The sequence below is a fragment of the Punica granatum genome, chromosome 3, assembly GCF_007655135.1.
Source record: "Punica granatum isolate Tunisia-2019 chromosome 3, ASM765513v2, whole genome shotgun sequence".
In the NCBI taxonomy this organism is placed as follows: domain Eukaryota; kingdom Viridiplantae; phylum Streptophyta; class Magnoliopsida; order Myrtales; family Lythraceae; genus Punica; species Punica granatum.
The window spans coordinates 10059432-10072886 of NC_045129.1; the positions used below are offsets into that span (position 1 = coordinate 10059432).

At 37.5% G+C, this 13455-nt stretch overlaps 1 protein-coding gene across 1 annotated transcript; it reads right to left on the reverse strand.

The window, feature by feature from the left end:
• Positions 1-510: 510 nt before the first annotated feature.
• LOC116201988 (UDP-N-acetylglucosamine transporter ROCK1) lies at positions 511-3918 on the reverse strand. The gene is made up of 7 exons (XM_031533486.1): positions 3541-3918; positions 2946-2994; positions 2593-2819; positions 1850-2048; positions 1603-1746; positions 1247-1321; positions 511-979 (listed from the first exon to the last, which is right to left on the reverse strand). Exons 1-7 carry the CDS (start codon positions 3678-3680, stop codon positions 818-820), a joined length of 996 nt encoding a protein of 331 aa, XP_031389346.1. The 5' UTR covers positions 3681-3918; the 3' UTR covers positions 511-817.
• Positions 3919-13455: the final 9537 nt, after the last annotated feature.

The following is a 13455-nucleotide window of genomic DNA, read 5'->3' on the forward strand; positions in this document are numbered from 1 at the left end:
TCCAATCATGTGAAACTCAGAAGCTATCTTGAACTATATTTTGCATGCAACATGTTCCTTGCCCAGATTTCACAGATGGCTAGTTGTTTTGTTACAATAAATGGTGTCCATGTCCCTCTTATTTAAACCTTTGATTATCCGGAGAAATCAGAACTCGAGGTTTCGTATGTGAAACTATGATTTGGAGTGGCTTCGTGATATGTCAAAGATGGAATGAGTGCGATGGGTGCTAAAGACATGCTGTTTTACCAGACAAATGCTGAGAGAACAAAGCCGCTCTTAGAGGCACATCCAGTTGGAAAAATATAAAGATGGTATAGCTATGAAGACAAAATAACCAATTCAACCCTGCAATCGTTCCTCACATGCATCCATGTGGATAGGAATTGAATGGTTCATCATATCAGCTCATGTGCATACACAAATATACGACGGATACACACATATTACCTCATGATTCGTTCAGATCAAGAAATTAATTATGAAGGATATCAGGTGTTAACGCGGAGATTCACAAAGACTGAGCCTCAGGAGGCAAATCGGAGTTACCATGATATTTCTGCAAAGAACTGGGAAATCGCATGCACTGTCAATTCAACTGTATTTCAGCAATAATATCCTATTGGAACTTGGGAATTCCTTCTATTCCTTCCTACTTCTAGGTGTAGTGGAAGATTACAGCTCTGAAAAGAATCTATCCCCGTCTGCCGTTGGATGATCTAGGAGACTGGGATGTCTAATTGACTGAACAAGAGAAGGATCAATATAATCAATAGAAAAACCGGATGAATCCCTTCAAGGCGAGGTCTTTTGCAGCTTAAGCTTCCCTCTCTTTGAATCGGTAAGGATACTTTTGGTACATTGAGATGCTGCTGATGACAAGAGGAAGTGCCACAACACAGTACAGCGAGGGCGGCTTCCCTTCGAAAATGAATTGCAGCAGAGCAGTGACAATCAGTGACGAAACAATAACGAAACCCTGCGAGCATTTGGAAGAAATTATTGGTACAAGCACTGAAAGGAAAGGGAATATGAGAAGCACGAAGGTAGCTTGAATCCCACCACATAGATGAATTTGAAATTGACTGAAAAAGTAAGAGGCCAAGTAAAAATACAAGAAAAGGGCAAAGTGATAACTAAATCTCAGAACAGAGGGCAGATTGTTTTGATCTTTCAGGCAGCACGGAATTTCTCAAAAGATAATGTAACAAATTCCAGAAGGGGGCAGAGAGAGAGAGAGCCTTGCCTTGCGAACTCCGCCAGCATAACTTGTAACAAGGCCAACAAGAATACCCCCAAGTGCATTGGATATAACGGGTATCTGAATAAGAAAACCACATTATTAGTCAGTTATTTTGGTAGAGAATAAGGTGCAACTAGAAGTGGCAAAGAACTATCTGAGGTAGCTTTTGTTATGTTAGCATATTTACCCTTCCACCGAAGATTTTGCTTGTAAGAGAAAGTCAAACATAAGTCTTGAAAAACAATCTATCAACTATCATACCAATAACAGGGCATTCAAATCACCCCGAATGTGTAAAAGGGTCTGATTTTTTTTTTATGTATCTCCAAAAGAAACTATGGAAATATTTAGATACTCACCAAAGTCAAAGGAGTCCAACCATAGAAAAATCCGTACTTTCTAATTGTTTCTCCATCAGGAGACTTAAAGGTACTTGCCAACATACACAGGCTCCCGACAAGAGACATCTCCACAGTCATCAAGTATGAGGAGTGTTTCTTAACCTGTAAAGAGATAACATTAGCAGGAAAGAGAACTGTAAAATGTTTAGGATACAGATTACAGAAAATTCGTAATGAGATAGGGAGGTTGTTGTTTTTATTCTACCTGAGCAGCCCACTGACATAGAGAGGAAGCAAGACCCGAGAGTACAGAAGCCACCAGAACAGGAATGATTCCATAGAACAAAATTTGTTCAGGGTCACTGCTGGCAGAACCTTTGCCAGAGCCTTCGCCAATGCTCAGAAGAACTGCTGCAACAATCAACAAAAAGAGGGCTCCTATTTGCTGAATTGATTGCTTCTGCCTATAGATTCAACCCAATATATAGAACGTCAAAAATCGCCTGCACATCTACATTAACTAAGTTTAATTATACATGCCATCAGTAGGTGATATTCAACATCTAGAAACTGGTATATGTTCTCCAATGTCTTTTTCCTTTCTCTTTTCTTTAAATGAGATATATAAACCAAAAAACATCCCGAGTCACACTCAATAAAGATGCTAAATTACAGAACACCCAAGTTATTGCAAATTATAACCTATTTACCATTGTTCACTCAAATTTTAATGAACACCAGAAGACCTAGGGAAGTCTCTGGACATGATATCTACGTGCAGGACTAGATGCCAGAATACAAAACACTTCCTATAGGAGCATTGTCGGATTTTCTTTCCTTTGCATAAACGATCTTTTTTTCTCCGTTAAGCACTACCAGCAAGACCGGATTTAGCCAGCGTAAGTCCAATCTGGCTTTGGTTGGTAGTGATCCAAGGGAAGTTTGAAGAGGTGAAACAGAATTTCATGGATATAGGAAACGTGACAAGAATGCGACTCAAAACCATACCTCAAGATGATATAAGTGAACAAAGCAGTGAAAATAATCTTTGTCTGGTTCAACAAAGAGAACGTGAGAGAATCGAGATTCTTGTAGGAAATCTGCAGCAAGCTATTCTGAAGAGCATATATAGCAGCAGGAAGCCCCGATGCAACCAGTGAACCGACCAAGGTCCACTCTTGAAGCAGTTTCTGCAGACTACCTTCTTTCGCCATGAAAAATAGAGCAAAAACAACCTGAATTGCCAAAATGAAAGGAGCAATTTTTCTCACTCAAATTCATGTATCTCAAAATAAACAAGACTGATGGCAATAGGTTCCGAGCATAAGTTTATCGAGAGAGCTCGTCAAGAAATATAATACCTTTGCTAATTCACAAGCCAAGACCAATGTCGTTACAATCACTTCTCGCCTGCGTGACAGTGTTGAACTCAGTAAGTCCTTTGCGAGTCATTAAGTTGAACAATTAAATCTTATCAGAAAAGTTACAAACTTGTGTAAAACCCGACTAAGATCTATTAACTGAACCGTTCCAAACAAAGAATAACAAGCAATTATTTGGACAATGGACCTAATGCAAGTCTTATGGAAATAACACTCGGCATAAGATGTCAACAGACAAGTGCTCATGAACTCTGGAAGAGGGCACATTGGGAGATAGTCCGTGAAAATTCAATCTGGCGATGGCAAAATTGATGACTAAGAGCAAAAATTTCTAAGGATTGGCAACGGCTGAAGATCAAGATTTTCCCGAATGAGGTCTTGCAATTCAACATCCGAAGGTCAAATACAAGCGTACGGGGCTGCAATGGAACAATTCTATCTATAGAATTCAGACCCCATCAGAAAGACTACAAGCTCCGCATCAAATCGAACGGTCACTGGCAAGAAAGATTTTTGCTGAGAGGACTCGGATGGCGAATCAAATCAACTTTGGGTGAGATCAATCGAAACTGACCTGACGCATCGCTTGGAGACGAGGGGCTGCGCGCCGTACTGGAGAGTGAGCAGAAGCGAGTAAATCCACACCCTGCTGTTGCCACCAGTGCCTCGATTCTTCACCGGCCGCTTCGATTTGGTGGCGGCCGGCGGTGCCATTGTCAGCTCCTGATCGGCGGCCGGTCGGTCCACCAGAACCCGCAGACCCTTCTCTTCCGCCGAACCTGGTTTGGTGAATTTTCAATGTCTATTACTTTTGCAATCAGAGTGGAAGAAGAGAAAGAGGGAAGAAGAAGAAGAAGCCATCCATTTTTAATCGCCGAACGGCGCCAAAGAACCTTCAACGGAAATGGACATTAACAAGCAAAACCCATTTCACAAGTCATTCCGTCCACTGTGAAAAAAAAAAAAGTAGAAAATTACGCTATATATCCACTGATTTTACCGTATTCTCAAATCTACTTTAAAAATTATAAAAAAATATATCATAATTTACATTTGATTCTAAATTCATCCCGCCGTTATATCTTTCGACAATATTTAACGGTGTTGCTGACGTGGAATGCAAGTTGATCCATTCTTGCAACTGTGGTCATTTACCCGAGATAAATTTGAAAAAAAAATTAAAATCATGAGATAAATTTGAGATAAAAATTAAAATTATTTGATAAATTTGAATCCTACTTATATTTCATTAATGGATAAATTGACGGTGAAATAGATTTTGAGCCAAATGTAAATCATGAAATATTTTGAATAATTTTTAAAATATAAGATAGATTTAAAAATCCGATGAAACCATATAATATATGTGATAATAACCTCAAAAAAATAAGTGAAAAATTTAGTCGGGTTTGGTACATTACAATTCAAGATTACTGAAAATTCAGATTTCTAGACATGTATATTCCGTTTGGTTTCGCAGTTAAAATCACAAAATTTTAACTTTAATTTTAACTCAACACACTACACAACAAAAATACACATTTTCCAAGTAAAAAATTTTAACTTTAACTTTAACTTTAATTCAATACACTACACAATCATTTGTCATTTTTCACAATTAAAATCAACGTTACTTTAACTCTGAAACCAAACGCACCTGTGGATTGTGACTTTTTAAATTACTCAAAATGTAACCATACAATGTAAAAAGAATATTACCGTCGGGAAACTTTTTTTTTTTTACCAAAATACTCTCATAGTATGTGTTTATATATATGTATAATAAAAATAAATTATGTGTCCAAACCTTTGTCGTCTTCGTTCATTTTGCCACCCAAATCATTTGACTTTGTTGACTTTTGATTTGCTTGCTCATCTGCTTGCTCGTCCATCTCATTGCTCATCAGGCGGAGGCTTTTCTTGAAAACAAGAAAGATTTAATAGGGAGAACTCTAAGATAAAATAGTTGTGGATGATTTTCACCTAGGACGAGCTATGGAAATAGCTTGTCCTAAGCAAACTTTGATCAAAACTGGGGGAAAATAGAGCGATTTTTTTTTTCTAATGTTGGTCTTTGTGGATTAAATACTCTCCACATTTTCAATTTATATTAAATCTATTGATAACATCTGGCACTAAACTAATATGGCAAGTGAATAATTGGTTATGTTGTTCTCCAGTGATATGTGTTACATGCTATTATTGCACTTGTTTTAATGTTATACTACCTTTGCATTTTTATATTTAGTTTTTTATGAGAAATATTTTTTGGGTGAGCTGTGCGCAGGGGCGAAGCCAGGGATTTATCTCAGGGGGGCAAAATATAAAACGAAAATAGACGTATCTATGAAATTATATCAAATGTATATTAACAATAGAGATATATGAAGTTCATTGAATTAAAAACTAAATAATTACAAATGTTTCTTTCGAGGTCTCATAACCTGAAAGCTATTCAAGATTCTTTCATTGTCAATATTATAAAAAATATCTTTATCAATATAAGTAACCAAACAATCGTTCATCCAAGAGTTTCCCATCTTATTACGGAGGTGGTTCTTTACAATTTTCATCGCTGAAAAAATTCTCTGCACCGATGCAGTAGCAACTGGTAATATCAACGCCAACTTCATAAGTAAGTAAACCAGTGGATAGACAAAATACCTTCTTGTGGCAACCAACTTCTGAGAAAGATCTTCGATACTTTCTAGGTTTAAGAACTCTTCATGAGATCTCATATCAAGAATGTAAGTCTCAAGTTAATTGTCAAGCAACTGAATATCAATCTCAGAAAACTCCGAAGGATAAAAGCGAGCAAGTTGAGTCAATTTTGACTTATCAAAAGAGGCAAAAGAATCATTTGGGCTTAAGCAAGCCACGCAAAGAAGCAAATTTGTGTTCACCTCATTGAAGCAACTGTTGAGTTCTTGAAGTTGCCAATCGATCACACTATTAAAAAGCTCAAACCGAAAATAACTCAAGTTTGTCAAGGCTTCACCTTTCCGCTGCGATCGTCCTGGAGCCACATACATTTCATTCATATTTATGATATCAATGTCATTTCTGTCAGAAAATATAGATACTTCACTCATCAAAGAGTCCCATCCTTCATCCCGCATATCTTGCAAACGTTGTTTTGCCACTTCAATCAAAACCATAGCATTCACAATATCTTACTCTTTCCTTTCCAATGCTAGAGACAACTCATTCGTGATTCCCAAAATAGTTTTCATCATGTGCAAGATGAACACAAATTCAAAAGTTGGCATAACACTCAATAAGGAAAATGTTTCACCTCTTTGATCTGCAGTTGAGCCATCTTTCTCAATGATTTGAAGAACTTCCATAACCGATGAGAACATGACAATCAAACTTATCAATGACCTATAATGAGATCCCCAACGTGTATCACCTCCTCTTTGAAGACTTCTCTCTTGATTTGAACCCTTACCCATCGAGAATTCACCAATTTCAAATGCTTCCAAGACTCTTTTTGTTGCTTCTCTCGAAGAAGATCTCTACGCTTGCATGAAGTTCCAACAAGAGTAGTTATACTAGCTATTGAGTTGAAAAATGCAGCAACTTGCAGTTTTTTTTTGCCACGGCAACAAGAGCTAGTTGAAGTTGATGAGCAAAACAATGAACATAATAAGCAGAAGAATTCTCTTGCATGATCAAAGTTTTGAGTCCATTAAATTCCCCTCGCATGTTACTTGCCCCATCATAGCCTTGCCCCCGCACTTTAGATAAGCTCAAATTATGCTTCAAAAAAAGAAGTTGAATAGCCGCTTTTAGTGAGGAAGCGATGGTGTCACTAACATGAACAATGCCAAGAAAACGCTCAACAACAAACCCTTCTGAATTGACAAATCTTAGAACAACCGCCATTTATTCCTTGATTGAAACATCACGAGATTCATCAAGTAAAATACCAAAGAATTCATCCCCTAGCTCATGGAGAATAGCATTAGTGGTCTCCATAGCGCTAGCACGGATAAGATCCTTCTGAATATCTAGGGATATCATTTTCATATTTCCTGGAGCATTATTCAAGACAACGTTTTTTATAGCATCGCTGTGACTAGCAAGAAAATAGAGGAGTTGCAGAAAGTTGCCTTGATTATGCGATTCTTCTGTTTCATTGTGGCCACGAAATGCCAAGCCTTGAGATAGAAGAAAACGGATGCAGTCAAGTGAAGCAGTCAGACGAAGCCGATAATCTTTACGTGCTTGTTCTGATTGCTTCTTAAAAGCAAATTGGATATGTTATCGTTGATTCATCAAATCTTCGCATCTTCTCCAAGTTTTGTTATGGGCACTATTCAAACCTCCAACATGCTCATTGAATTTTTCTTTTTTCTTCCAATTTGTATATCCTTCCGACACAAATACTTCACCATTTGCTTGCGCTCCAATGTCCGGCCTATAAAGATAGCCTGTGCGATTTATATTAGATATGCAATGGAATGATGACTTGACATATTTTTAGTAGATATTTTTATAAATTATATTGATAAATGTATTCTTGATGATGGGATCATGAAATTTGCATTATTGATGATGGAGTCCTGTAATTAGCAAGTTGTGAGAGTGTTTGTAATTCTCTGTCTTTAAATATTTTAAAATTGAATTTATGAATATTATTTGAAAAAGGACCCCTGAATTTGGGAATATTATTTGAAGATGGACCACAACGGTCCATCTGACCATGTATATAAATTTTTTGTATTTCGATAATTATGTATATATATATATATTTATTTTATTGTATTTCTAATCAATTCTTGTACCATGCTTTCCTATTAATGTTTATGGAGAAATTAGGTTGAGCATTATCAGGAGAAATAACTAAGAGACGGCAACTATGGCATATTAATTTTAGTTTATATAGTGTATATTACTTAATGGAATGTAATATTTGTAAAATTTTATGTATTCCTATCAATGGTATGGATTCAAAATGCCTAATTTTTTGTATTCGTATCAATGGCATTGAACGAATTAAAGAAGAGCTTTCATTGAGGAGTCAGAATTAATAAATGTAACTAAGTCAAAACCTTAATTTACGATAGATAACAATATTACATATATATATATTGATTAAAATATTCCTCAACAATTTGAGGAAATAATTAAGAAATTTACATTTTATGACTTATTCAACCATTTAGTATTGGCCCAAAAAAACATGTTGTAAAACATCTAATATAAATAGAATATATTATATTTTCAATATTAATCATAAGTCTATCACATAATTATAAAGTAGAATAACTGTTTTAGTACATACATGCCGAGAAAGTGAGGAATTAATGAAACAAAATTTGCTAAAACTAAAAATTTATAAAAAAAACCATTGTATTTGAATATTTCAGAATTTCCTTCTAAAGATTTTTTTATATTGAACTTATCTGTGTGCCAATTATGTTCAGTATTTTTATTATTCTTGTATTTCCGTGAATGGAAACACTAATGCGGGGTTTGTGGGGTCAAATTAATTCATTTCTTTTTTACAATTATTAAATTCATCATTTGTTTTTTTTGTGTATTTATATATAGGTTATTGTATTAAAAAAGATGAATAAAGAAACGCTCAATCAAGAGCCAAGAAAGTAGTATAAAATCATATGTGGCAAGCTCTCATCGAACGAATGGTGGCCTCTCATTGTATAAGCCCGGAGAGTCAATTAAATATCTATAATAGATAATGTTCTTTTATGCTACATTGGTTTCACTGTAATGGAATAAGCCATTAATGAAATAAGTATGTAATGTGAATTAATATGTAATGGAATTAAGATTACATATGAACTTACTTGTTTGGTTAGATGCAATAGAGGAAATAACAACTACAATTCTTAAATTTGGTTTGTGAAAATTGATGCAGAGGTTACGAAATTACCCCTCCTATGCAAAGAAGAAAATGCCCCCTCAACAAATATTAAAATTTTATTTATGGGTTACGAGGGCTTTTTTTTGTTAAAAAAAAAGATTACTATCTGAGTGGGAATGTAGTTAAACACTTCCTGCTAGTGGTAATGTGAATTGCTAGATAAGTGATAATGTGGTTTCCCATCAACATGCAGATTACCAGTTATTTGGTTCAACTACACCTAGTAATTTAGTGGGACCAGGGAATTTAAAATTAGATTTCCAATAATCTACACAGATTACCTCATACTAAATGCCCTCCTAGTTTTCTTTGGAAGGCAACCCTCTCGCTATCATGAATTATCTTTCACAAGATTCCAATTCAAGATTTTACTTGCGAATACAGGCGTGGAACTCACCTGAATCAACTAATATTGGTTCCTTGTAGAAATTATTTCCACGTGCTAAATTTCATAGTTGATATGCGATTTTGAACCGTGATTTAGACAATCGTTGGAACGCCTTTTCCTAATTAATGTACTTGATACAATTACATTCGGAGATCACTACGCACGTAGAAGCATCATCAACTGACGTGGAGCAACTGAATCAAAATTCTGCATGATCTTTTCTTTTTGTTCAATAATCCCGAGATTAGTCTTCTTGTAACATAAGTTAAAAAATTTGCTTGCCACCCTTCCTCTTGCCTCAATTCCTCTCTCTGTTTTTCTAACTTCTGTTTCTAAGTCCGACATGGCCTGAAAATAAGATACTTCTAAAGTGAACAAGGGACGCTTATCCTGTCCATTTGACAGCCTTTCCCAGCTTCATTTGATCAGCGATCAACTTTTCCTTTTTTATAATTTTAAAGAATCAAGTTGATCTGATCGTTCCAAGAGACTGAGAAAAGGAATGTAAGAATTCTCCAAACAGCAATAGATGCTTTTAGTCAGTAGCCCAATTCATTGCAGAGGCATAAGAACTCTTTTCTATAGCAAAATTGGGTGGAAACCGCGTAGGCATCATAAGAACTTCTTTCTATATACAGAGGCATATATACACGTTTATGCGGAAATTCGAACATTCCCCAAAAGGGCAGAAATTTGCCACTTTCTTTGCTTGGTAAAGGAAGACGTGAAGAAAGCATTAACTTTTAGCTTTCTATAAGGAAGATCGTCAGTAGTGTTAATAAGTCTACCATCGGCAAATCCCAGGTTCCTCTGTTCGGCTTAAAGCAAGCACCTCCTCATACTTGGAAGCATACACAAACGCCCACAACTGCATCACGAGAAAATATGTTGCGATTAAAATTTAAAGGAAAGAAGAAAAGGAAGTGTCGCAAGCACGAAACATATTTGTGAAGTTCTGTGCGATGAATGAGACAGAGACAGGCCCCGACTTCCTTTACTTCAAAGTCCTGAGAATCAGCGAGACAAGGATTCCCATATGTTTCCGAGCTTGAACTTGAGCCATTCAATCTTCACAGGTGAAGACATGAATTAGGTAATAATGAAACTCAGAAAACTTGTCGAAACTGGTCCTTAGTTTAGATGATACTTTTTCTTTGCTGAAAATGCATCTGGCAAGGCAAGAAGCATTCGGGGATGTCACTAAGCTCCTGCCAACTTGTTGGGAAAAATGGGCCCATCAATTGTATACCAATGGTTTAGCGATTAAGAAACAATAAATTAAACAAATTAGATAGGAGTAAAGATTAAGCAAGTAATATGGTATGGTGTCAGGTTTTCAGTTCAATGCAATGATTGTTGGAAGGAGTCTTCATATTCTTATTGATAAACATGACATTCCCGATGTGCGCACCCGAATTTCATCTCGTCGGGGCACGCGTGCGCGCGCCTATGCAACGCGGCTTGGGAGTGTCCACCTTCCCGGGGACGCGCGACGGACGCACGTGAGAAGGAGTCGCCACTTGCCATTTTACGACCCGAAGGTCGAGGGCCGGCAAGTTACCCGGGTCTAGGGGTACGGGGTACACCTAATTGCTACGGCATATGGTCTGCGAAACCCGAAGTTCCGAATTCGGGGGTTCTGTTACATGCGAGCCTATATCTTGCATGCCCTATCGGTACTCTAGCTTGTCTAGGCTTGCCATTTTAATTTAATTACCGCTTAATTAGGTTCCGCTCATCTTACGCGTTTTGACACCGTAAATTCGAAGGAACACTCCGACCGTCCACTCTCCGACCGGGATTCTTACATGAATAAATGTACAACATAAATCCTTACATTGTCCTCTCAAATAAATAAAATACAAATTACAGCAACTGAATCCCGGTCGAATCGCGTTCGGTTATTATTCCACTCGTGCTCACCGTGTGGTTTGAAAAGACCGGAATTGAAATTAAGATGCGCTCAGTGTTAGGGGGGGTAGACCCCGTGATCTACGGTGGGGGGTTGGATCCCCTATGGGTCGCATCCTAAGGGATCGAGCTCGATCCGCATAACAAAACAAGTGCAATAATGTAACAAAACGGGCATAAATAAGCAAATAACGGGATTTTGTTATTGTCGAATTTACGTGAATTAACCGATTATTAACCGGGGTATCTTGGCATACAAATCCTACCCTAAAACAAACAAATTAGGTACAAGGTGTGAATCGATCAAGGATCGCCTCGGGAAGGTATTTCGCATTTGGCATTATTTTCAAGGACTTGACGTACATGACGTCTGTTGTCAAATCTTGTGTTCGTGGGTTGCTTTTAGAATTCTTCTATGTTGTGACACTACGGTTGTTACAGGTTATTACCGAACATTGATTCCGCCTGTACATCCTAGAACCTAGTGTTTATCCCACTATTGCCCATTTTGTCTTAGCCAAGTATACAATTAGTCCGGTATTTGTATTTTGAGCCAATCCACCCGAACTAACTACCCGAGACTATGCTAGAGTAATAAAAAACTCATCGGTCGAATAAAGCGGGCTGTGCAGATGAAGCTGCGCCTAGACAGGTAGCCCATCCCTACCCTAATACCGTAGTGTTTCTATTATTCTAACCCTAGGGGTGTCGCTAAGTTGCAAATAGACGATTTTGCCCTTGAGGTGAAAATATTTTCAGAAAAGAGAGATCATGCGGCGCGGGCCGCCTCGGCCTGTGACCGGCGCTAACCGATCCCCTGGACCCTCCAAGGTTGTCAAGAACCCCAGAAAACCAAAAGATCGGTTAATCTATCCGGAAGTGATCTAAGAAGAACTTCCACATCCCGACCTGAGTTTCCTGAAATCAGGTGAGGCCTCGAGTCAAGACGCGCAAGTCCTTCCTGGACATCCATGTCACATCGAGCCATGTGTCTCAATTTTGATAAAATTTGCAAGTTTTGAAAAGGGCACCAACGCATGTTTGCAACCTATCGACGCGTGTTACCGGTTTATTACCAATTTGTACAAAATCATTAGGGCCAAGTGAATTAATTAATCGCATGAACGTCCAATTACCTCGTTAGTGAAATTATTGATTAAACTAATTAATGTTTTGCCAAATGCTCTAAATATTCGGGTTTCAGACCGTCGAGCCGATCATTGATGGACCGTCCGATGCGAATCCTAATTCCCGACCACCTTAGGATTTAAAAATTAATTTTAGGTCGAGTTTGCATGATTAATCCGATTCATGTGAGGTTTCGATTAAAACGAGAATAAAGTATTTAAGCACGGATCATGAATACATTATCACGTCAAGCACAACGAACATGCAAATTTACACAATCGGTGCCGCCATGGTCATGATGAACACATACAAGCACACGCAAACATAATGTTGAAAATTGATAAAACGACACTGACTCATGCGAGCAAAAATCATGCAAAGAGCACGCATCATCACGTTGTATGCAAAATAATTACAAGGATAAAATATTTAAACGGGGCACACACGTTGTCGATCGGGGATCCAAGTAAGTAGGGGTTGGATATCTTAAAAATGTCCAGGGACTTATTTGAATAATTTTAAAAGAACAGGGACTGATTTAAAAATTCGGATAAAGTTTCGGGGACTGATTTGAAAATTCTGAAAAATTGGGGACTGTGTAAGAATTACTGAAAATATCCCCAGGACTCCTTTGGAATGAATCTGAAAGTCCGGGCTGATCTGTAAATAAAAATGCCCCAAGGACTGAATTGAAACGACACGAAAAGTTCCGGAACGGATTTTTTAGAAAATTCTGGAAATTTCGAGGACTGATCTGGAAGTATCAAAATGACCGGGACTTGAACCGAAATAATTCAAAATTTAGGGCTGATCTGAAAAAGGCGAAAATGACCCCGGGACTAAATTGAAACAACTTGAAAAGGTCCTTGGAGTGCTTGAAAAATTCGAAAAATTCCAGGACTGAATGGGAAATGGTACAAATGACTGGGACTTGGCTGAAAGGAATTTTAAAATTTGGGACAGATCTAGAAAAATAAAAATGCGTCCTCTGGACTGAAATGAGACAAAATGAAAAGTTCGTAAAATCGAGTTCGCAACAAATCCGATCACCCACACGACCCAATAACGCTCATTTCACATCATATTCGTCCAAGCAAGCATTAATATTCAGAATCGGAGCCCTAAACATGCCACTGAGTCGGAGATTTACCTAGTTCGGGAAGTTGAGG